The sequence below is a fragment of the Lampetra planeri genome, chromosome 25 (genome assembly GCF_965212315.1).
Source record: "Lampetra planeri chromosome 25, kcLamPlan1.2.h2, whole genome shotgun sequence".
In the NCBI taxonomy this organism is placed as follows: Eukaryota; Metazoa; Chordata; class Hyperoartia; order Petromyzontiformes; family Petromyzontidae; genus Lampetra; species Lampetra planeri.
In genome coordinates, this window is record NC_136131.1 from 12,994,883 (window position 1) to 13,020,837 (window position 25,955).

The 25,955-nt window shown below is 49.3% G+C and overlaps 1 protein-coding gene across 3 annotated transcripts; it reads left to right on the forward strand.

Moving 5' to 3' along the window:
• The first annotated feature begins 11,509 nt into the window (after positions 1-11,509).
• Positions 11,510-21,662, forward strand: LOC144727494 (uncharacterized). Of its 3 annotated transcripts, none has more exons than XM_078606368.1 (3): positions 11,510-11,599; positions 11,879-11,940; positions 19,979-21,662. In XM_078606368.1, exon 3 carries the CDS (start codon positions 20,007-20,009, stop codon positions 21,522-21,524), a length of 1,518 nt encoding a protein of 505 aa, XP_078462494.1. In that variant the 5' UTR covers positions 11,510-11,599; positions 11,879-11,940; positions 19,979-20,006; the 3' UTR covers positions 21,525-21,662. The 3 variants fall into 3 exon arrangements, with proteins under 3 accessions (XP_078462494.1, XP_078462495.1, XP_078462497.1); XM_078606369.1 differs by having other exon boundaries at positions 11,540-11,599; positions 11,859-11,940; XM_078606371.1 differs by having other exon boundaries at positions 11,596-11,721.
• The last annotated feature ends 4,293 nt before the right edge of the window (positions 21,663-25,955 follow it).

Here is a 25,955-nt window from a genome sequence, read left to right on the forward strand (position 1 = left end):
CTTTTCATTTGCTTTTGTGTATTGTTAGAATAATGCTACGTGTACATGCACAATTTGACTATACATATGTAACTTTTACACGAAAAAACACATACAAACATGTCCACTTTAGCACTGTTAAGCTATTGCGACAGTATATTGTCTCATTTGATGTGTAGCCTCAGAAAAAATGTAAAACAATAATGCTGCAAAGCAGAATTTGGATTGGATTAGTCTAAAACTTCAAAGCGGCGTTTTTTATTTCACTTATAAACTCACTAAATCGTTGTGCAGCATGTTTACGCATGCATATAAACATATCTTACACAGAATTACATTTCAGTTTGTTCTTGGCATATGATGTGAGTAGATGGATTGATTTGAATGGATAGCACTATAAGCTTTCCCTTTTCAATTTAGCTCACAGGATTTTGCTCACAAAGCATTGTTGAAGCTCTGCATGCAGGATATCAGATATTAATTATAAAGTGAATACTCTACAGGAGTAACTGTATACATCTGTTTATAAAGCATATTACACACATTTTAATTCATGTGATCAAATATGTCCCCCGATTAGTCCATCATCCAATGACCAAAGCACTCTTTAAATGCACCTATCTCATCGGATATTGGAAACTAAGCACAGTTGAATCTCGTTACTATTTGAATGGGTGACCACCAGAGATTTCAAGATGTCAGGACTAAAGCAGCCATGAGAACCAGTTGTTCATCCTGTTCGGAAACAGATGCTACACAAAGTGGCCAGATGGTCGTGGTGAATGTTAACCCTCGCTATGTGTGCATTTTCTCCACGTAGTGGAGTTAACCGTTGTCTCTCTCCAACCAGCAGTGTTAACGGCTACACCCCAGTTGATTGGAGGGTCACGTGTAGTCAGGGAAAGTGTAGGTATCCCAACTACATCTAAGATCAGTTTAACACGTAGGCTTTTGCGACCAATATTAATCATAAAGGGTTTTGGGTTAGATCGCGTTATATATAAATGTGTCACAACCCTCCACCACCCAACACGGCCAATCAGTAAAAAATGTGTCACGTTGACAAAAGACAAATAGTTCACTACTTTAGCCCACCGATGTGTTGAGTGAATCCACAACATTTACAATTTTTGAGTACGACGTTTCGCTTGTTATTACATCCAGCATCATCGGGATGCTGGATGTAATATTTGTGATTGGTACAGTACAGTATTGTAAAAACATCCCAATTATGGATACACCTAAAAGGTCATGAATCTCTTTGGTGTTGTCTTGAATAAACCATTGGCAACATTCTTATATCCCTCTCTGATAAGTAAAGTGAGCACCCTCTGGTGAGGCTATATCACCTGGTGGGAAGTGAGCAGTGGTTGCTCAGCCTGGAGACTCGTCTCCATTACAGGAATAAATAATTCCCACCACTGGCTGTACTTCCAAAACGTGCTGCAGGCCATGCCAAGCGAGTGCAAGCTGAGCCATGCCAATGACGTCATAGACAACATGTGACGTCAAAACGCACGGACATGACGTGATGTCGCTGTATTTAGTCGTGTGCTGACGAATGACAGATACATTGCATCCATCATTAGCCCAGCATCTAGCGTGGTCTGAATCTGAGCTACAGTGAGGGAAAAAAGTATTTGATCCCCTGCTGATTTTGTACGTTAGCCCACTGACGAATAAATGATCAATCTATAATTTTAATGGTAGGTTTATTTGAACAGTGAGTGACAGAATAAGAACAAAAAAATCCAGAAAAACGCATGTCAAAAATGTTGTAAATTGATTTGCATTTTAATGAGGGAAATAAGTATTTGACCCCCTCTTAATCAGAAATATTTCTGGCTCCCAGGTGTCTTTTATACAGGTAACGAGCTGAGATTAGGAGCACACTCTTAAATGGAGTGCTCCTAATCTCAGCTTGTTACCTGTGTAATGCGGGCGTAAGCGACCTTCCGGATGTGACGTCACGGGGGGTGGAGTCATGTGACGTGGGGGGAAGGTTCGGGTCCTTAAGCGGGTAAACCGGAAGGGGAAGGCAGTCGGGGTGTGAGCGGAAAAGAGTGAGGCCACGCGAGCGAGTGTGGAGAGGGGGGGGCGCCGACGGCCATCGGGAGCCAACCCCGAAGATAAGAGGAAGCTGCGGAGTGGTGTGCAGCTGCAGAGGAGACAGCCAGAAGGGCTGCGTGTTAGAGGCAGCGGTGTGGCTGCCAGGAGGAGCTGCGGAGAGAGAGAGAGAGGGCTGCGTGTTAGAGGCAGCGGTATGGCTGCCAGGAGGAGCTGCGGAGAGAGAGAGAGACAGCAAGAGGCTGTCAGAGCTGCGGAGGGAGAGGAGTTGCAGCGAGTACAGCCAAGGGGGGCTGTGTGAGAGAAACAGCAGCAGAGCTGCTGTTGTGGATCGGGCCGACATTGGAGTCAGCACCGTGGAGAAGCTACGGAGTAAAGACAGCCGTGTGGGTGTACAGCACGAACCGAATAAAGGACACTGAGCCAGACATCGTGGTCCAGTCGTTTATTACACTGGTGTCGGAAGTGCAACGGCATGTCGAAACAAGTGAGGAAGAAAGTTAATCCGGCGCCTGCATCGGCTTCTTCGTCCGACGACGACGAACTCCCTCCAACCACGGATCCTGTTGGGGTGGTGGAGGAGAGCCCGGCTGAGGCGACCACGGGAACGGGAGTGGAGGATGTTGGCGGGGTGGCGGGTCCGTCGACATCATCAGACGCGGATCAACGATGGCAAGCGATGGCGGTACAACTGGAGGCACTTAAGGACGTCCTGGCGCATCTATGCCATCTCGTCGCGCCAGGGACGATGGATGATGCAAGTGGTGCTCCGCGGGCCGCCACGTTGCCTGTCCTGCCGCCGCCATTGCCCACGCGGCAAGAGGCCGCCATTTTGCGCGCTCCGTGGCGCCAAACCGCCATCTTGGCCACGCCGCGGGCCGACGCCATTTTGAATTTGCCATCACAACCACCACCATTGGAAGACGGCGGGAAGAGGAGTCGGAGTCGCCACCTTACAACGGTTAAAGAATTTTCCGTCGGTGGGGACTGGAGCGCGTTCGCCTGCCGCTTCTTGGCGGCGGTACGCACAGCAAGATGGACCGATGCGGAGGCTTTGGAGGTGTTGCCGACTCTCCTGGACGACGAATCTGTCCGATTCTTCCGTTCCATAACGACCGATAAGAAGGCAACTTTAAGTGGTGTTTTTCAAGAAATGGCCGATGCTTATGAGCCACCAGATGATGCGCATCGGCGATTCGCTCAACGACAACGAGCACCAGAGGAGTCGCCCGTGGCGTTCAGGGGTGCGGTGCTGGAGCTGGCCATGGCAGCTTATCCTGAGACGCCACAGGACCTGCTTGAGCCTCTCATATTAGGGAAAATGTTGGAGCTGTCTCGGGATCTAGGGATCCCCATGCCTGTGTGTGGGCATGAGAAGCTAACTTCCCGGACGGCTGCTAAGTGTCTCGATGCGCAATTCAACCTCCGTCGCTGGAAACAAGTGACGGCGTGGACGGGGGGGCCCGTCAAAGAAGGGGATGCGCTGGGGTGGAACCCTGCGCAGGCTGTCTATGTTCCGGATGACCGGGGCCCTCAACAACTGACGGCCGCCTCCGCTCCATGGACGGGACGCGGCGGGCCGAGACCGCGCGCGGCGCTACCAGAACGGGGCCGTCAGGAGGCGAGGCCTGCGCTTCGGCGCAACGAGGCCGAATGTTTCCGCTGCGGGCGTAGGGGCCACTACGCCAGAGACTGCTGGGCCCGCTTCCCGGCTCCGCCGCAGCAGGAGGCCTCGGCACCGGTCAAGTCGGCTAAAGATCCTCCGAAACAGACAGGCCGGCCGTGACATTGCGGGGGACGAGGGGCCCTGCTCGGAGGACGCCTGCCAGGTCTGCGGGACCTTCGAGCCCTGCAGCCCTTCCGACCCAGCTGCGGGCACGGTCACAGGACAAGCCCAAGACTAACTCTTTAGAGACACGGGACGGCGGTGGACTTCCAGCTGCGACAGGGGGATTACCCCCTGTCATTCCTCGACTTTCATCGCGTTCCCGTTCTGCGAGTGGGCCGCCGACCGTCCGGGACGGGCCGGCGACCCGCACACGTTCCAAATCGCTTACGTTTCGTTGATTGTTGTTGTCTTGTTATTTTTTTCTTACAGTTGTATTTATTGCATGCTTTTTGTACGTTCGTTGATGTTAATTGCGTCGTTGTTGTTGTTCTTGCTGTTACATTGTATGCTTAGTGTCCTTTAGGGGGGGAAGCTCGGTTCGCCGCATTACGATTTGCTATTGGTCAGCCGAGGTCGGCTGGGATTTTTCTACGGGGGAGGGTGGTGTAATGCGGGCGTAAGCGACCTTCCGGATGTGACGTCACGGGGGGTGGAGTCATGTGACGTGGGGGGAAGGTTCGGGTCCTTAAGCGGGTAAACCGGAAGGGGAAGGCAGTCGGGGTGTGAGCGGAAAAGAGTGAGGCCACGCGGGCGAAGGTGTGGAGAGGGGGGGGCGCCGACGGCCATCGGGAGCCAACCCCGAAGATAAGAGGAAGCTGCGGAGTGGTGTGCAGCTGCAGAGGAGACAGCCAGAAGGGCTGCGTGTTAGAGGCAGCGGTGTGGCTGCCAGGAGGAGCTGCGGAGAGAGAGAGAGAGGGCTGCGTGTTAGAGGCAGCGGTGTGGCTGCCAGGAGGAGCTGCGGAGAGAGAGAGAGACAGCAAGAGGCTGTCAGAGCTGCGGAGGGAGAGGAGTTGCAGCGAGTACAGCCAAGGGGGGCTGTGTGAGAGAAACAGCAGCGGAGCTGCTGTTGTGGATCGGGCCGACATTGGAGTCAGCACCGTGGAGAAGCTACGGAGTAAAGACAGCCGTGTGGGTGTACAGCACGAACCGAATAAAGGACACTGAGCCAGACATCGTGGTCCAGTCGTTTATTACACCTGTATAAAAGACACCTGTTCACAGAAGAAATCAATCAATCAGATTCCAAACTCTCCACCATGGCCAAGACCAAAGAGCTCTCCAAGGATGTCAGGGACAAGATTGTAGATCTACACAAGGCTGGAATGGGCTACAAGACCATCGCCAAGCAGCTTGGTGAGAAGGTGACAACAGTTGGTGCGATTATTCGCAAATGGAAGAAACACAAAAGAACTGTCAATCTCCCTCGGCCTGGGGCTCCATGCAAGATCTCACCTCGTGGAGTTGCAATGATCATGAGAACGGTGAGGAATCAGCCCAGAACTACACGGTTGGATCTTGTCAATGATCTCAAGGCAGCTGGGACCATAGTCACCAAGAAAACAGTTGGTAACACACTATGCCGTGAAGGACTGAAATCCTGCAGCGCCCGCAAGGTCCCCCTGCTCAAAAAAGCACATATACATGCCCGTCTGAAGTTTGCCAATGAACATCTGAATGATTAAGAGGATAACTGGGTGAAAGTGTTGTGGTCAGATGAGACCAAAATGGAGCTCTTTGGCATAAACTCAACTCGCCATGTTTGGAGGAGGAGGAATGCTGCCTATGACCCCAAGAACACCATCCCCGCCGTCACACATGGAGGTGGAAACATGCTTTGGGGGTGTTTTTCTGCTAAGGGGACAGGACAACTTCACCGCATCAAAGGGACGATGGATGGGGCCATGTACCGTCAAATCTTGGGTGGGAACCTCCTTTTCTCAGCCAGGGCATTGAAAATGGGTCGTGGATGGGTATTCCAGCATGACAATGACCCAAAACACACGGCCAAGGCAACAAAGGAGTGGCTCAAGAAAAAGCACATTAAGGTCCTGGAGTGGCCTAGCCAGTCTCCAGACCTTAATCCCATAGAAAATCTGTGGAGGAAGCTGAAGGTTCGAGTTGCCAAACGTCAGCCTCAAAACCTTAATGACTTGGAAAAGATCTGCAAAGAGGAGTGGGACAAAATCCCTCCTGAGATGTGTGCAAACCTGGTGGCCAACTACAAGAAACGTATGACCTCTGTGATTGCCAACAAGGGTTTTGCCACCAAGTACTAAGTCATGTTTTGCAGAGGGGTCAAATACTTATTTCCCTCATTAAAATGCAAATCAATTTATAACATTTTTGACATGCGTTTTTCTGGATTTTTTTGTTATTCTGTCTCTCACTGTTCAACTAAACCTACCATTAAAATTATAGACTGATCATTTCTTCATCAGTGGGCAACGTACAAAATCAGTAGGGGATCAAATACTTTTTTCCCTCACTGTAGATTCAGATGACATGTGAGGCCAGCATGGCATGGTTCAGTTCTGGCTTGGTAAAATGCCAGTGGGAAACCAACCCTGCCATGCTGGCCCCATCTTGGCACACCTCGTGTAAGAGCCATAGGACAGAAAGTGAATGTATTATTTCTGTGTATACATTTGATGTACATTTGTTAAAGATTGGGAATATTTGACTTTGAATATTCGAACTGTATAAAGTCCCCCTTGGTTAGATGCTCCCTTAGTTGAACCCATGACGTAATTTTCTATGGTTCTTTCGGTAAAGTCACGGAGATAGAAAAAATAATAAAAGAAAAATGGAAATTAAGTGAATAAAAAAATAATAACTTCCGGTCTGACAGTTAAACGTAAGCCAGGAGAAGGACTCTACAATGGAGCCAGTGGACAGTCTGTTGACGGTGTGACAACGTGATAAAGTAAAAACGAGATGTTACTTTGGAAACCGTTTTGTGCAACTAAGAAATAAAGGCATATTATTTGATTTAAGACACGTCAAACACGCGTCAGACGCATTGCTCCACTTAGGTTAAGGCGTAGTTTATTATTGTGTGCATAGGGACTAATGTTGCCACTTGTCTTGGTTTTCTCACGATTGTTCTCTTTTTGTAGCTGCTTTACTGGGGAAATCTTTCCAGGACATAAAAGTTCCAGCTTTCAGTTGTGAAATATAAACCACAACATTTTGAGGTGGCGACATTTTTCATGGTTTGTGCACGTGTATGCGTGCATATGTGTTGATTATATATAAAGTATGTATATATAATTGTATACCAGGAATATTTTTAACTTCATGTTTAAATGGTCACGAAATCAGCAACAAGTAAAAACAAAACTCGTTAAACTTTTTACACATTGTAAGTTTTTTTTACACTTTTGTTAAATAAATTAGGCTTTTTTGGTTCGTGTGTACATAAAACAAGTGATGCCTGCAAATAAAAAATGAATCTGCACAATTAAGAAAGAGACTGTGTGACGAGTCGTCCATCATGAGTGCTGTATTTTTATAGCTGGTGACAATTCCCAACTTTGTGGTGGCGGGCCAGTTGGCAGCACGGTTACACCTCGCATTTCTGACTCGTTGGCGACTGAGGTATGGGCAGAATGTTAAAAGGTCAGATATATAAAACATCTAGAGAGACTGCCAGTTGCACCGTGCACAAATAGGTTACTAGACAACAAAAAATAAGTACAAACTGTTTTACCCTTGGGAAAAAAGCTAAGCAGGATTTTTCCCCTTAAGGACGTCTGAAGGAATGTCCACGTGAAGGCCGATTCGACTGTAACGAGGTGAAGGCTGTTTCGATTGTGACGAGGTGAAGGCTGTTTCGATTGTGACGAGGTGAAGGCCGTTTCGACTGTAACGAGGTGAAGGCTGTTTCGACTGACGAGGTGAAGGCTGTTTCGATTGTGACGAGGTGAAGGCCGTTTCGATTGTGACGAGGTGAAGGCTGTTTCGATTGTGACGAGGTGAAGGCCGTTTCGACTGTAACGAGGTGAAGGCTGTTTTGACTGACGAGGTGAAGGCTGTTTCGATTGTGACGAGGTGAAGGCTGTTTCGACTGACGAGGCTGTGGAAGCAGTCTCATTGTGACTATGCTGTCAAATAAACTCTGAAAAATAAATACTGAAACACAAGGATATGCAATTGTTACACATCGATGGAGGCAACGTGAAGCAGGAGGAGAATTCTGACTGTGAGGCAGAGCGAGGCAACTCCCAGCAGTTTGTGGAAGTGGAGGTGTGGGTGGACTTCCTCCGAGACAATACAACGTCAAATGGAGACCCGGGAGATGTGTTAACTTGAGACGATGTCGCTCCAATAGATGCTCCTTTGTCACAGGCCTTTAATGACAAGAATGTGAAGTTGAACACTCAATTGCTAGGTTCAACCTGCAGGGTAAGAGCGGCCAGTCTTTGTGGACCTGTGTGTTGGGTAGATCTCTAACCAGGAGCGAGAGCCAATAAGCTCCCAAGCATTCGCTATGTTATCAATTGCATTTATATGGTGCTTGCTTAATTTCCTCGGCAATTCGGAGTTTTGCATCGTATCTCGTCTCAAACACTCGAAGAGCATCCCCAAGTAGCAGTTGCCCCTGTGTGCCACAAGGTGGTGGTCCTGCACCGGCCTGCATGTGGACAAGAGCCGGTCAGTAGGGGGCGATGGTTGATGTGGCATCTCAGTTGTGTAGTTTGTAGGTAATGTTTACAATTTGCTCAATTTTGACCCAGACGCCAGCGTGCAATGGCCTACTCGTTTTTTAATGGTGCAATAGTATGTTGTACACACACTTAAGCAGACGATGCAAAATTTTTTTTAAATAGCTTGTTAATGCGGTGTAACCTGATACAGTATATTTCAGTGCAGTAATTAAAATGTGTTAATATGCATGTCAATAATTTAGAATGAATACTTGTCCGATTGTGTGCATACATGTAACATTTTGTCTATAAGGGTCAAACATTGAATAAGTGATGTTTTGGAATTAACCTGGACAGATAACTCAGGTGAGACTCATTGTTCTTGTGATACAGGTCAAAGGGTACTTTTGTGTTTTCAGGAAGCATCTCCCTCTAGAGCAACTCATTGTCTTTAAAATAGGGAGCACACTCGGATCATTCATAAGTTAGAAGGCATACCACTTAAAAGTTACACGTAGAGGAGATACATTCTCAACAACACGAATTATAATGTTGTATTGCGTGTTGACATAGATTTTGTCTAACTAGGACTATAAATGCTCCTTGCTGATTAACGTCTGGATGTCCGTAACTATCGGTTGAAGCAGCCCGGCTGCTCTTGAGACGCTGTGCACCAATTAGGGTCCACAGGTGGCTTGCACTGAATCAATGATGCACTCCCAGAAGTCTGTGCTAGTTATAGTTTGTGTAAAACATTCCTTTGTTTTGTGGAGATCGATAAATGAAAGATGTTGTGTCTGTTGATCTGCTTCATAGCAAGGAGGTAATTTTAAGAGCACATTTGAAATGCATTTTTGGTACAGATTTATATTCGGTTACACGGCAGAGCACATCTAGTAGATGCATTCTGCAAAACAACACTCATTAGAATTTTGCATGACGTCTTATATGTTGGCGAACTAGGACAAGAAATGGTCCTTGCCGATTGACGTCTGGATGTTCACAACCATGGGTTGAAGCAAGCGGGACCGCCTGCGGCGCCCCTCACAACCATTTACGGCTTTCGGCCAGGAACGTCACGAAACAAATTTCACACGTACGACACACCCACGCAAGCTCCCGTTGCTCCGTTTTGAAGTTTTAAAATGGAACGGCTTTGAATTGTATTATTTTTGAATTTGAAAGCTTATATCATTTTACATCTGGAAGACTTCATTGAAAACACTTCGCGTGAATTCTCTCGTGAAGTAGATGGCCTTGCCAGGGATTCGGTTCGATGCGGACTTGCACATGGTTGAGATCGCGGGAACGAGATAATGCGACAGAGCTGGCCGTGTGAGAAGACCGCCATCTGCAGATCGATACCAACGTGATCAAACGTGTGCCTGCGCCTCCGTCGTTCATGCATAAAAAACGACAGAAAGTGCATTCGTCACAGATGAAGTTGTGCGCTTGTATAAAAGAGTATAGCCAGTGGGTTTTCAAACTAACTTCGTCTTACAGAAATCAATTTCGCGTGAGCCCACCGCATTAAAACAATGCTCAGCTGTGCGGGGCGAACCCTGGGGGGGGGGGGGGTCACCTCATCTGTGTCACGTGCCGTAGCTCACCTGACTTCTGCCGCGACAATGTCTGGATGTTTTCGCCTGAGGACGACCGCTCGTGTTGCGATCGAAACGTGATTTATATTTTGTGACATTACTGAAAGAACCAAAGAGTATGAGAGACATCTTTTCTGCTGATCTTGTTCATATCCGTGTACATCGATATCCCACATTGCTTACACGTACACACCACACACAATGAAATAAATAGAAACTAGAACGACTTCCAGGGATGGGCAAAGATCGAGGAATCTCTTTCAATGGAGCGAGTTCAGTGTGTTCGATTCAACATCTCTGTCCGTCTGTGTCTCTGTTCGCCTGTGTCTCTCTCTGCCTGTCTCTGTGTTCCTCTTGTCTGTCTGTCCGCCTGTCTTGTCTGTCTGTGTCTGCCTATCAGCGTCTGTCCAACCGTAGTCAACGACTGTCAGTAGCAGCAGGCGCCCGTTCAACTATCACGACTACACGCCACTCAAACTTGCTCCCAACACAAAGACAAAGATCCCCCGTATAGCCTGGACAGAATGTTGGGGCAAGTGCTGTTAGTGGGCACCTAACACACAAAGATCCCCCGTATAGCCTGGACAGACTGTAGGGGCAAGTGCTGTTAGCGAGCACCTATTAAAGGTGGGACGGCACACGAGGGGGTGGGTGGCCAGCACCACGCCCGGCCACCTTTGTCTCCCTAGTGGCGATGTTGACACACCGCAGCGGGAACTCATTTGAGGCTGAGTCGACTTAGGGGAGGCTCAGGACCGGCTCGGAAAATCGTCACTGGCGGTGTTGGCCACGAGCGGGAATGGAACTCGGCTGGTCGGTGCGGAGCGCAGCGCTCACCACGACACTGCCGCTCCCATTCTGTCAACAAACTTGAACTCTGACCCCGCTCTCTGACGTCACCGCTCTGCGTGACCTCATCGGCGTTAAACGCCAGGGAGAGGTGTGCCTTGCTAGTGACGTCATGTCCCTCATCCCGACCACCCAGCTCTTTGAGCGTGACGTCACCTCTGCTTGGCCGCTGCCGATATCTGTTCCAATCCTTATTTGCTCTCCTTATTTGGGCAAAGCTACGCCCGGTGACTGGCGGCTCATTAACATAATGTCTTCGTGGACGCCGTCGCGAGTTTATTGCAACGAGTTCCGCACCCACGGCCCACCCCTCTACGTATGGGCGGGGACCATTAACATAATTTATTTGTATTCTTGGTTCTTTCGGTAAAGTCACGTAGAAGGGATATAAAATAATACAAACATAAAACAATAAAAATTCTCACGGCGTTTCGACTGCAACACAAGCAATCATCAGGTGTGAAATCCACAGAAAGAAAATTTGAAAAAAAAGTCGGTTTGTCGTGATGATGATTGCTTGTGTTGCAGTCGAAACGTCGTGAGAATTTTTGTTTTATGTTTGTATTATTTTATTATTTCCCTTCTACGTGACTTTACCGAAATAACCAAGAATATGAATCCCTGCAGTCATGAAAGCTTTAAAAAAAACAAATGTATTTAAGTTACAGCCGCACGTTGGGAGGGGAGTGTCTTCGTACCCCGCAAGTGACGTCATGTCACCTGTTCCTGCCGCGTGACGTCACGAGGTAACAGGAAGTTGCCGCTCCGCCCGTTCCCTGAAATCCGAGGTGAGAAATTCTCATCGCGTTTGTGGTTGTGGTGGTGGTTGTTGTTGTTTACCGAGGTAGAGCCTCGCTCTCTCTCGTAGGGATGCCATTTGGGTATCAGCGAGCATGGAAGCGATGTCCAGGTGGGAATTTTACAACGTGGGGCCTTGCCTCCTGCCCTCGCCTGATGGCGTTTGCTTCAATTCTCTCGCTTAAGTTTAATTTGTCTTCACACGGCTCGCCACTTTGTAACGTTGTTTTACTTTTAATAGTCTCACAGTTTTTCTTTTTTTATACCAGGCCAAGCCCGCTTGAGCTGCTATACCTCTCGTCTTCAGAAGCGACCTTCCCACAACAACAAGGTGAGTCAAATTTTGATTTAAAGCTTTCGTGACTGCAGGGATTCATCTTCTTGGTTCTTTCGGTAAAGTCACGTAGAAGGGAAGTAATAAAATAATAAAAAATAAAACATAATAAAATAATTCTCACGACGTTTCAGCCACAACGCAAGCAGCCGTCCTCAGGTGAAGAACATGTCTGTCGATAAGACAGAGTTTGAATGACACGTCCTAGGCTTGGAGCGTCTATTTAAGCTGGGAGGGAGGAGGAAGAGCGCCTTGACAAAATAATTTGCATATGAAGAGGAATTTAGCATATTTATGGGAAATGCAGGAATGCGAATAGTGTTAATTGTGAAATGCGTGGGAGGTGGGCGGGGGGTTTTCAAAGTCATATTAAAAAAACAAGGTGAGTCTTTGAGTTGTGCGCCTTTTGGCGTCATCTGGTCCAACCCATGTGAGACTAGGCTCTAAGGAAAGCTGTCTCGGGTGTGGACCAATCAACTTCAAGTACAGTGCATACATTATCAGAGTTATGTTTTTTGTTTGCATTATGACTGCAGGTATTGTGGTCTATGCAAACATGACTCCAGATAGAAAGGTAAAAAAACAATTATCATATTTTTTACTGGCAAATGAGGTTCTAATGGTGTAAAGATGAGGCTTGTCAACAGCGTGGCGGTGTTCACTCTGGACGCGTGGCAGTGTTCACTCTCTGCATGTGGAGTGGGGACAACCGGGGGACACAGGGAAATCAACGCGACCACGGCGAGAGAGAGGCACGCAAATTCCAAATATACAGCCGGCGTCAGGGTTTGGATCGAACCCACGACTTCCTGTATGCCAGGAGAGGTAGTTAACATCTCGCCACGGAGTGAGAGACTGACACGCAGTATACATCAATTAGTTCATTGGCAAGATTATGCAATCAACAAAAACGAATGACTAAAATACTTCTGAACGATCGTATCCACGTAACTCAATGAGCAGTAAATGCTTTTCACGATCAGTTGATATTTAACGCACCACCTTGGAATGGCAACCCTTCTTGAAACACAAATAACTTTTTGGAACAATCTTATTCGTCCCGATATGCGTGTTGTGTGCGGGTGTCTTCTTTGCCACTTGTTGACTTGGCGGATTATGCGGTATTGCGTTGCTTGTGCTGAAAATACCTCGGATTCCCAGCAGGGCCGCTGGGACGGCGGGACGGCGTGTGTGTGTACCTGTGTGTACGTGTGGGTGTATGTGTGTATTAAACACACGGCGCTCTTCCCCTTGGCGTTGCAGCTCTCTCCGCTGCTGGTTGAGCTGGCGCGATGCTCGCCGTCGGCGGTGCGGGATGATTCCGTCGTTAGATAGCGTGCGCAGCTTGTCTGCGCTCTCGCTGGCGCTGACACTCTTGCTCACGGGTGGCTGGTCAGGCTCTTTCCACTGCTCCGTGCTCTCTCCTTGATTGTGCAGCTGCCAGCTTCACACAGACACCCGCCCTTACTTCAGGGCTGCGCTGGCTCAGGCTCTTTCCACTGCTCCGTTCTCTATGGCGATGCACGATGGCTTTCGTCGCTCGTCCGCTGGTTGCCGGTGCCGACACTCTTGCTTGGTGGCGCTGGTTGTGCGCTCTTACTCCTGCTCCGTGCTCTCTGGCGATTCACGATTGCGCTTGCAGCTTGTCCTCTGCTGCTGGTCCTGTGCGATGCTCGCTTGGTCGATGCTTGCTGCTTTCCACCCTTTCTCCAAGTTGATTGCTTGTTGTCGCTCGTAACTCTTTCTCTCTTGATCATGCAGCTGCCAGCTTCACACGGACACCCGCCCTTACTTCAGGGCTTGCACTGGGTCAGGCTATTTCCACTGCTCCGTTCTCTCTCCTTTCTCTCTCCTTACTTTCGCCCTTGGCGTTCAGCTGCCAGTTTTGCACTGGCATTCAGTGTTGCCTCTTCCGCCCTCACTTCAGGGCTTCGCCTTGTCGTTGCTCAACTTTCGTGCTCTCCGCCCTTCTTCCAAGGGGGCTCTTGCTGTGAGCTGCTCATCGCTGGCTGGATCACTCACTCTCAAAACTTGTAAATTGTATTAGCACACCTCGTACATAACTCTGATAGCTTGGTACAATACAACTTATCGCAATCCTCGATTCCGCAAGCGACTCAAAACTTCAGGAAGAATGTAGAATAAACTTTCAGCGATACACTCTCAGTTCATGCCGAACTCAGCTCCTAACAACACATCATCCCTTCTCTCCGCGAGACACGACACACATGGTTGATCTCGACGCCATGCCCCAGAGTTTGCCCCTTTGCAAGACTGAATTGCATGATCTGTGTCGTTGGTTATATCTGAATTCCCTCCCCTCTCTGCGCGTCTCTTGTGAGAGAAAAAAAACAGATGCCCTCTGTCACCGTCCTCTCTCTGCGGGCGCACCTGATTGCCCCCTATTCCCTTGATGACCCCGGACGGGCTGTTTTCCGTCTAAGTTTATGCTTGTTTGCATCCCCCCCCCCTTCGTAGTATTTGTTATCTCGAAGCCAGACACCCTTCAAACGTATTTGTAATGGGTTCCCGAGACACTTGTAGAGGTAACTTCTTTATTACAATACAACACCTCAACAGTCCTGATACTCTGTTACAGCCTAGGTACACAGCCTAGGTAGACAGCCTACTCTTAGCGTACCTGACTCTAGCTACGCTCTGTGGTCCTCCGGCTACAATTATCCTAGGGGAGGCTACCTGACCCGTGTTGTATATGTTGGTTATCAAAATTTGTTATGTTGTATGCGTGCGTGGGTGAAATTATTATGTTGTATACGTGGGTTATGAATATTCAGTGAAAATAATAATAATCAAATGAAATTTGGCCAAATGTGTAATTATCCGGAAATATGTTAATTTATGTAATTATGCACATTTAATTATGCCAATTCGAGAGGTAATCGTAGTAATTATGCGAGTGGGTGTAATTATGATGCCAGTCGTTATGATAACCAGACCCCGCCTCGGTGACGAGGGTGGGTTATCGATCGGAATAAGGCAATTAATCGTATGCAGTTATGCAGGTGTGGTGTAAGTATGCAAGATTAACTTAGATTAACTCGGCATCGTTGTCTAGGTTCGTCTCATTCTCGCTTATATTTTAGGTCCCCGGTTCACCCCGTTATCGCTTTAACATTTACTGAGTATGTATTAGTGTGTTTATTAAGGTCACCAAGTTCAGATCTCAACGCAGAAGCAGATCTTATGCATAGATTTCAGGAAAGAATCACACAACCACTTCTGTATTAATCAATTTATTACTAATTCAACCTCAACTATGATATAGTATGCGAACTCTCAATCCCGGAACGTCAACACGGCATCAATACAGCATCATCAACGATTGTCTGATTTCACTTTGACAACGGCACATGGATCCCGCATAACGCGATGGTTGTTAGTGAGAGAGAGAGTCGTTAAAATATGCAAATACTATGCTAAGAAAAACCTTAACGTTAATGAATGATTATACTCAATATTGTTCACGCAGTACCGCACTCCTTATTGATCATACGCAACCCTTATCACGTTGTTAGCACCTTGGGTCACGGGACAGTTGAATATTCTGTAGAGGATGCGAGTACGTGCGGCGATTATGACTGAAAGATACTTGAAAGATTATACGGCGATAAAAAAAAAACACAATCAAAAACAGTTATTATTCTTAAAGGCACCAATCTCAACAGATACATCGGCAGGTTATCTGACAACAGAATGGCTTGGAGTAAGGGCCTGCGACGGTGCTCCTTTTCCGAAGATCGTTATCTTATACCAAGTTTACTAATTGGGGACCAGATCACCTGATAAGGATCTGGTGGGCCACCACTCCCCACGTGAGCGTGGCTCGGCGGAAGGAGGTGCCAAGAATCAATTCGTATTGATGGATCTGTTGGGAATTTATGCGATTAAGAGTACAGCCCACTAAATATTAAAGATAAAAATCACGAATACACTTATAAACGACGGATGGCCATCACTCGGTCTCGTTGTGATGCCTTCACAGCCACGGATGGCTTATGGGTTCGAGTGTGTTTGAGTGGTAAGAGTTGTCTTGAATAGTCAGTGTTCGGAGTCGGTTCTTTATGTCAAACAGACGCCTGGTGGTCGTGTGGTGAGGGGGCGGTGCGCGTCATACGTATCAGTCGCTCCCCTGTCACCGTGGTGAACTGGTGGATGCCCGTTGATACGCTGTCGCAGTTCGGAACCCGGTCGGTAGGTGGCGCCCACAGCTCGCTCGCAGCGTGCAGTGTTGGGTCGTCGACCAGGGTGAGCACGAGCCTCGTCGCCAAACCGCGATCCTCACCACTCCGGCGGCAGCAGAGACCTCCGACTCGGCAGAGGTTGACCCACGCAGGCCGAGTTGAGCTGTCAAGCGGGTCTTGCCCGCCTGCAGAGGAGATGGGGAGCCGCTTGAGTCGAGCCCCGAGAGCCAGCTCCGGTGAGCCGATCGAACTCGGCTGAGTCCCAGACGAGCTGAAGAGTCGAGCCGACCCGCTGGTCGCAGCTCGCTCCTGAGTCGACCCTCCCGGTCGAGCTCCTGAGTCGACCCTCCCGGTCGAGCTGAAGATGAGCCCGAGCCGACCCGCTGGTCGCAGCTCGCTCCTGAGTCGACCCTCCCGGTCGAGCTCCTGAGTCGACCCTCCCGGTCGAGCTCCTGAGTCGACCCTCCCGGTCGAGCTCCTGAGTCGACCCTCCCGGTCGAGCTGGTTTCCAATGCTCAGGGTCCTTTCTTTTATGCCGAAAAATCCCCTTGGACCCTGCCCACAAGGCGGGGTTTCTTTCGATTTTTGCTGTGTCAGGATCTGTCCGTAGGCAGGTGTGTCCATGTGTGTGTCCGTACGTCCGTATGTCCTTGTGTGCATCACCCACGGTATATTCCGTTGTCATACTCCCTCCATAAAATCCACGAGCAAACAATCAGATGTTACAAATTGCCTCGAAGTCGTCTCTCTGTCTGGGTGCAATATTATCTCTTGTCTGGCCTTCTTCATGAACCAAAACACAGACGTTACAAATCGTCCCATAGGCGTCTTTGTCCGTTTTGCACGACCTGGAGGGAGGGGCAACACTCCCTCCGACCCCCACCGACGCACAAAGAAATGGTTAAAAAGTTTTAACATTTGTCCCTTACCATTTCACAGTTATGATTCGGTATGTAACCCAAGGTCTGTCGTTTCCCATCGTGGTGCTTGACTCAAGTGGAGGTGTCTCCCCGAGCGTATACACACTCCTATCCCGCGCTGCGGGGATACAAAGACGGCCGGGATCTCCCTTTCTCTCCGACCCTGGGTTTAACATCGCTCTTTTATTATGTATTTTATATTCGACCTGGTGGTGATTCATCCCGCTATCCGGCCTTTCCATAAGTTTTACTTTTGTTTTTTCATGCATATGCTTATTACCATTAATTTATTTCCGATATCTTAGGTCAAGGGGTAAGTTTCTTGATCCTAGGAATTCGTATTCCTTGGTGTCTGCATGGTTATATAAGCGGAATATAGTTTACGGTGAATAGCGTTAACATTGATGTTATGTACGATATTATGTATTGTGATGTCTTTAACTTAACTTGTTTGTCAGGCTTTACTGACATGAAGTTGCATTCCATAGCCCCGCAGTCTTTGCCCCACTCTATCTCTGCTCGCCGTTGTTGTTGCTGTCCAGCTGACGCCGTTAACTCAAGGCCTCATTAATTTCCGTCACTCCTTGTAGGTGAGGGCGGTTGAACCTTGGAGTCAGTTCTGGTTTTTGTCTGCCTGCTTCTTCTTGTGTCCCCTGACCCCGGGAGTTATTATTTCTACTTTTATGGCCTGTCGAAGCCCGACTCGCTGTTGCTGGGCTGGTGGGTCGCTGGGTCGTTCCTGGCTTTTTGCTTACGTTTGCAGTTCGCCGTGCTCTTAATTTCCTTCCCTCTTCAACCTTATATCGACTATTCGCTCCTGTCTGGGTGCGATTCAATTTTGACTTAGGAAGGTTCTGATTGTCATATGCTTCGGGTCGAGTTGTATAAAAAGTATTAAAGTATGGAAATAACATTTCATATTGACTTAATGATGGTGATGGTTCAGTAGGCGTAACTTGTGGCCTGGTTTAATTGGAGTGGGTGTGAATATCAATAACTTTAGCCTACCCTGTTGTTAAATTCCGACTTTAACGTTACTTTAATAGCAATACAGAATAATTGAGCTTTTTGTCTTAACTAGGCGAACGCGAACTTCTGGTGACCCCCGCAGCCTTGTTGTTGCTGAGTCTGCATCCTTGAGAGATATACAACACTCTTATTCGTCTCACTGTGGCCACGCAACCTTCTGCTCTGGGAGTGTTATTCTTAATTTCAGGTCAAAGGCCCCCTCACGTTCAGACGTGCAGGGTTGTTTAAATCAGCTCCCTCCCCTGTGCACACAGCCTTGAGCTGACCCACTTATTTAATAATTTAATTCCTTGGCCTTTTTGGGTATCTTTGCTCCCTCCAGTTCATTACTTAACAACCCCTGGTGTTTTGCAGTTTGCTGCGCTTTGGTGTGTTTTCATTCATTATATATCAATTTTGGAAGAAGGGATAGTATACAACACCCGACCCAGCCAAGGTGCGGGTCTAGACTCTGGCTTCCTCGGAACTCGCCCTTACAAGGACGTAGAGCCTGGAGTCCCAGAGTCCCACCACTGGCCCGCACAGCGTCCCGGCCCTTACAAGGACAAGCGGGACGAGGGGGTCCAGGGTCCTAAGCTGGCTGGTCTTGGGGCTTGAGCTGCGACTGGCCCCGATCGGCCAGTGAGCGGCCCTTTTATGCCTCTCGCCCATCGAGGGGTGGGGTTGTGTGTACCCCCAGATAGCCCACAGAGCACATACAGCCCCCCGTTGGTTGCGCCAAGGGGCTTAGCTGTCTGGGTTGCCTGGAATCCTAGGGCCTGGTGCCGAGGGCTTAGCTGTCTAGGATCCTAGAGCCCCCGCAGCCACTCCCTTCTTGGGCTGGCACAGTGGCCCCTCCCCTGGGGGTCCGAGCTACCTGCTGGTAAGTGTGGCTCATCTATGGCACTACATATTTATGGCTACCATGTGTTTGTGTCAAATTGTTGGAAGACAAAAGTGGCCGGGGGAGGCTTTGATTCCATGGAATACATATGATCTGGTCTTGTGTGTGTTGGACCTATTTCTTGTATTTCTTATGAGTTACCCCCGGTCTAATACTCGTGGTTATTATTTGGTTCATGTTTAACCAAGATTCGTAATGCCCCTCGTTGTTACCATTATTCCGAGGGTTTTGCCAAGCTTTGTTATAAGTCTGTGTCACCAGGGATCGGTGTTTTATTTAGAGTTATATTTTGATATCCCGAGGCTGGAGATATAAACAAGCCCTCACTTTCTTGACTGCCAGAATTCACATTCCTTGCTTCTCTTGGTGAAGTTTCATGGATAGAAAGATACAATACAAAATGATATATGAGTTGAATAAGGGTGAAATAAAATAAGTAATAATAAAGCCACAAATATAGACTGCAGTCTATAACGTCGATTTGTTCTTTTTGCTGAGTTTCAAACTTTTACCGTTAAAGAAAATGCGAGTTCATCTTCTTGGTTCTTTCGGTAAAGTCACGTAGAAGGGAAGTAATAAAATAATAAAAATAAAACATAATAAAATAATTCTCACGACGTTTCGGCCACAACGCAAGCAGCCGTCTTCAGGTGAAAACCAGATGCTGTCGCCTCGACAGACCTCTAATTTGCGATTGAACATGAATTTATGCATTTCTGCATAACACAAATAGTATTATTTTCAACACCTTTTGCTATGTCAACTGAATTTAGCTTTCATAAATATGCCTTTTGTAGCCAAACAGCTGAAATTTGTGACCATTTGCCCTCTCATTGTGTGCCATAACAGCCCTTGTGATGAATTTGGGAAACTTTTTCACTATATCATGAATATATAAATAAGTATAGACTTGTAAGTCATGTGTGACTGTGTATATGCATTCCTCTGTGCCTCGATACTGACGTGTAGATGGTGTGGATATTTTTTTTTTCTGTCTGTAGCTGTCGCTTCCTCTGCAGAATTGGTCTGATGGAGCAAAGGCACTCGGCGCAGCTCGGTGCGACAAGGCAACAATGCGACCAGTGTGCATACAGCACGGATCGTCCTGGACATTTGAAACAGCACCAGAGAACTCACATGCGAGAGAAACCCTTCAAGTGCAGTGTGTGTGGGAAGGCGTTTGCACTTTCATCTACTCTTGTAGAACACCAGAGAACCCACACGGGAGATAAACCCTTCAAGTGCAGAGTGTGTGGGAAGGCGTTTGCACAGTCATCTACTCTTGTAGCACACCAGAGAACACACACGGGAGAGAAACCCTTCAAGTGCAGTGTGTGTGGGATGGCGTTTGCACAGTCATGTGCTCTTGTAATACACCAGAGAACACACACGGGAGATAAACCTTTTAAGTGCAGTGTGTGTGGGAAGGCATTTGCACAGTCATCTGCTCTTGTAATACACCAGAGAACACACACGGGAGAGAAACCCTTCAAGTGCAGTGTGTGTGGGAAGGCGTTTGCACATTCATCTACTCTTGTAGAACACCAGAGAACACACACGGGAGAGAAACCCTTCAAGTGCAGTGTGTGTGGGAAGGCGTTTGCACTTTCATCTACTCTTGTAATACACCAGAGAACACACACGGGAGAGAAAGCCTTCAAGTGCAGTGTGTGTGGGAAGGCGTTTGCACAGTCATCTCCTCTTGTAAAACACCAGAGAACACACACGGGGGAGAAACCCTTCAAGTGCAGTGTGTGTGGGAAGGCATTTGCACAGTCATCTCCTCTTGTAGCACACCAGAGAACACACACGGGAGAGAAACCCTTCAAGTGCAGTGTGTGTGGGAAGGCGTTTGCACATTCATCTACTCTTGTAACACACCAGAGAACACACACGGGAGAGAAACCCTTCAAGTGCAGTGTGTGTGAGGAGGCGTTTGCACAGTTATATGCTCTTGTAATACACCAGAGAACCCACACGGGAGAGAAACCCTTTAAGTGCAGTGTGTGTGGGAAGGCGTTTGCACAGTCATCTGCTCTTGTAGAACACCAGAGAACACACACGGGAGAGAAACCCTTCAAGTGCAGTGTGTGTGGGAAGGCCTTTGCAAAGTCATCTACTCTTGTAGAACACCAGAGAACACACACGGGAGAGAAACCCTTCAAGTGCCGTATGTGTGGGAAGGCGTTTGCACAGTCATCTACTCTTGTAACACATCAGAGAACACACACGTGTGGGAAGGCGTTTACACTTTCACCAAATCTTCAAAGACATCAGAGAACACATAAGCATCAGAAGATCCACAAGGTGTGGCATCTGAAATCGGCTTGTGAAAGTCAAAGTGCTGCAATGTGCCCATCCCTCATCAAACAAGAACCGGAAGAAAATCCCAGCTTGGACACTTTTAAATGTATCGAGGTGAAATATGAAGAGGTGATGGTGAAGAGCGAAGAAGTGAAGATAAAATGTGAAGATGAAGATTCAACTCCAAAATCGGACTTTCGCATTGATGGAGGCAACGTGAAGCAGGAGGAGAATTCTGACTGAGCAGAGCGAGGCAACTTCCAGCAGTTTGTGGAAGTGGAGGTGTGGGTGGACTTCCTCCGAGACAATACAAAGTCAAATGGAGACCCGGTAGATGTGTAAGAGTGGCCAGTCTTTGTGAACCTGTAGGCTGCGTATATCTCTAACCAGGAGCGAGAGTCAATAAGCTCCCAAGCATTTGCTATGTTATCATAATTGCATTTATATGGTGTTTGCTTAATCGCCTGGGCAATTCGGAGTTTTGTATCGTATCTCGTCTCAAACACTCGAAAAGCATCCCCAAGTAGCAGCTGCCCCTGTGTGGCACAAGGTGTTGGCTCTGCACTGGCCTGCATGAGGACAAGAGCCTGTCGGTAGGGGGCGATAGTTGATGTGGCATCTTAGTTGTGGAGTTTGTAGGTAATGTTTAGAATTTGATCAATTTTGACCCCAACGTCAACATGCAATGGCCTACTCGTTTTGAATGGCGCAATAGTATGTTGTACATACACTGTTAAGCAGACAGTATTTTTTTTATATCTTAATACGATGTAACCTGATGCAGCATATTTCAGTGCTGTAATTTAACTTAGTTAAAATGATTGTCAATAATTTAGAATGAATACTTGTAAGATTGTGTGCGTACATGTAACATTTTGTCTATGAGGGTCAAACATTGAATAAGTGATGTTAGGACAAAGTGTGTTTTGGAAGTAACCTGTACAGATAATTCGGGTGAGACTCATTGTTCTTGTGATACAGGTCAAAGGGTATTTTTGTGTTTTCAGGAAGCATCTCCCTCTAGAGCAACTCATTGTCTTTTAAATAGGGAGCACACTCGGATCATTCATCAGTTACAAGGCATACCACTCAAAAGTTACACGTGTAGAGGAGTAAAATGGGGACGTGACGTCAGGTGTGCCGTTCAGTGCGATGACGTCACGTCTCCTAGGGTATTTAAGGGATACCCCGTGATGTAAGCGGGGTCACTATAGGAACGGGGATAGTAAACAGGGTGAAGAGGGAACCAGGGATAGTGAGAGGGATCGAATAGGGAGTCTGGGGAGAAGCCGGTGGTAGCCGTAGAGGTGTTTCTCTCTCCGGTCGGTGGAGTCGGCAGACTCCACGATCCAACACGAGAGAGAGAGACCGGAGCTAGCCGGCAGGGACCCGGACTCAGAGTAGGACCCCTAGCCCCTGGGAGTTGTGTACCCTGTGTAGTATTGATAAGTGTTAATAAACCCTGGCGGAAGCCCCTAACTTACCTCCGTCTCCGAGTACGTCTGTCGGAACTTCTCTACATCTGGTGTCAGTGTCTGCACTGCTGCTACAATGTTTACATCGGGAGCGGAGCGCAAGAACCCAGCGACGGGACGATCGGAGGATGAAGACGGCGGGGAGGAGGCTTCGGCAGTGACCCCGGAGTCCGGGGCTCCGGTGACAGGCCCCGGGAAGATGACGGGCGGGGGTGCCAGCTCGCCGCCACCGCCGCCGGAGACGGGGAGCGCCCCTGCAGACCTGCTGAGGCAGCTCCTGCAGGCGATCGCGCAGCTCTGCGCCCGTCTCGACATCGCGGAGGCGAAGTTGGGTGCACCCGGCCCGCACTCGGGACGGGAGCAACTGTCAACTGCCGGGACTCTGCGAGAGGCGGCCGCCATCTTTGCCGCGACGCCCCAGCTGGCTATTTTGCCTGCGACGTCGCCAGCGGCGGCCATGTTGGTTGGGGCGCCTCAGGCGGCCGCCATTTTGACTGCGACGCGACAGGCGGCGGCCATTGTTCATGCGACGCCGCACGTCGGCGCCATGGCTGCCATGGCAACCGCGACGCCGTTGTCCACCGTGGGTGCCGCCGCGACTTCGCGCCACGCCGCGCGCGCGGGGTCTGCCGTCGGCGACGCCACAGGTCCGCACCATGCTGCGCCCGCCGGGGGAGCCCCAGGTATGTCCGGGGCTCCGCACCTCGCCGCACCACGGGAGTTGCCGAGGGTGCCGCCGTGGTTCCGGGCATCGCCGCGCTGGCGGGGTGCACTGCGGGTGTCGCCGCGGCCCCATGCATTGCTGCCGCGGCTCCGCACGACGCCGCGCCGCGGAAGTTGCCGCGGTTCCGAGCATCGCCGTGCCTGCGGGGTTTGGCGCGCCCGCCACTGCGGCTCCTATAGTTGCCGCGGCCGCGGGGTGGGCCGAGGGTCACGCCGGGGCACCGCACCTCGCTGTGCATGCGGGTTTTGCCGCCGGCGACGCCGCACCAGGCTGCTATTTTGCCGCGATCGCGGTGGGGGCCGCCGGCGACGACGCGGCCCCGCACCTCGCGGTGCCTGGGCGTTGCCATGCCGACGCCGCGGCTCTGCATCTTGCCGCGGCATGGGCAGCAGGAGCCGCCGCTCGGGCCGGCGCGCGCCTGGCAGGAGCTGCGTTGGGCTGCTGGGCTGCTGGGCTGCTGGGCTGCTGGGCTGCTGGGCTGCTGGGCTGCTGGGCTGCTGGGCTGCTGGGCTGCTGGGCTGCTGGGCTGCTGGGCTGCTGCAGCTCTCACGGGGCTGCAGCAGCCAGCTGGCGCGGTGCCTGCCCTGGCGATTTGTGCCACATGGGGAGGCGTGCGCTCTGTTGATGGCCTGTGGGAACGCTGCCGTCGGCCTCCAGCCCTCATCGCTCAATTGTGTTATGTTGGCGTGTTTTGTCTAAGACTGCCCAATTGTCGGTTTTGGTGTGTTTTGTCTGGGCTGCTCAATTGTTGTTCTGTTGGTGTGTTTTGTCTAGACTGCCCAATTGTCGGTTTTGGTGTGTATTGTCTGGGCTGCTCAATTGTTGTTCTGTTGGCGTGTTTTGTCTAGACTGCCCAATTGTCGGTTTTGGTGTGGTTTGTCTGGGCTGCTCAATTGTTCAATTGTTGTTTGTTGGTGTGTGTTGTCTGGGCCATCGGGATTCCGCCTTTGTATTGATGGCAGCGCGTGATGAGAGTTTCAAAGTTTTGAAATTTGATTGATTGTTGTCATGCTGCCTGGATGTTGTCGGTTGGTTGTGAATATGTTGGTTTGTGGTTCTGGGACTCCTCTACTTTTATATTGTTTACAGCCGAGTCGGCTGAATTTTTTTCACGGGGGGGTAATGTAGAGGAGTAAAGTGGGGACGCGACGTCAGGTGTGCCGTTCAGTGCGATGACGTCACGTCTCCTAGGGTATTTAAGGGATACCCCGTGACGTAAGCGGGGTCACTATAGGAACGGGGATAGTAAACAGGGTGAAGAGGGAACCAGGGATAGTGAGAGGGATCGAATAGGGAGTCTGGGGAGAAGCCGGTGGTAGCCGTAGAGGTGCTTCTCTCTTCGGTCGGTGGAGTCGGTAGACTCCACGATCCGACGAGAGAGAGAGACCGGAGCTAGCCGGCAGGGACCCGGACTCAGAGTTGGACCCCTAGCCCCTGGGAATTGTGTACCCTGTGTAGGATTGATAAGTGTTAATAAACCCTGGCGGAAGCCCCTAACTTACCTCCGTCTCCGAGTACGTCCGTCGGAACTTCTCTACACACGTATAGGAGGTACATTCTCTACAACACGAATTATAATTTTGTATTACGTGTTGACGTAGATTTTGTCGACCTAGGACTAGGAATACTCCTTGTTGATTAACGTCTGGATGTTTGTAACCATCGGTTGAAGCAAGCCCGGCTGCTGTTGAGACGCTATGTACCTGTAATAAAGGTCGTGGAACCGACTTCTGGAATCCGGTCTTTATTTGTCTTTCGTTCACAACACTCCTATCTTACTCCTTCACGCTGCTGACAGACAGCATGAGAGAGAGACACGCGCGGCCACGTGGCAGCCTGGACCCCGCTCCAGCGTGGCCTCACCCTCCGTTCGTTCCAGATCTGACCACGTGTTGTCCATCTCCACCCCTTTTAATACCCGGGTCACGTGGTACCTTTCCACCAATCCTGCACCAATCCTGGTTAACCTCTATGGAATCTTCTAGACTCCATCGTACGTTCCCAGGACCGCGCCCCTGACTCGTCCCCCTATTGGCTGTGGCTAAAGCCAGCAGATCCAATCCTCTACTTACAGATGTCACCTTCCTATTACGTGAGGGCCACGCCCCTAGACTCCCCCCCCATTGGCTATGGGCCAGGACCGGTAGAGCCAATCGTAACGAGGTGTGATCCATCAGCAACCCGGATATATCCTCACATTACACACCAATAAGGGTCCACAGGTGGCTTGCACTGAATCAATGATGCTCTCCCAGAAGGCTGTGCTAGTTATAGTGTGTTAAACATTCCTTTGTGTCGTGGAGAGATCGATAAATGAAAGCCGTATTGTCTGCTGATCTTATTCATATCTGTGTACATCGATATCCCACATTGCTTACACGTACACACCACACACAATGAAATAAATAGAAACTAGAACGACTTCCAGGGATAGGCAAAGATTTGAGGAATCTCTTTCAATGGAGCGAGTTCAGT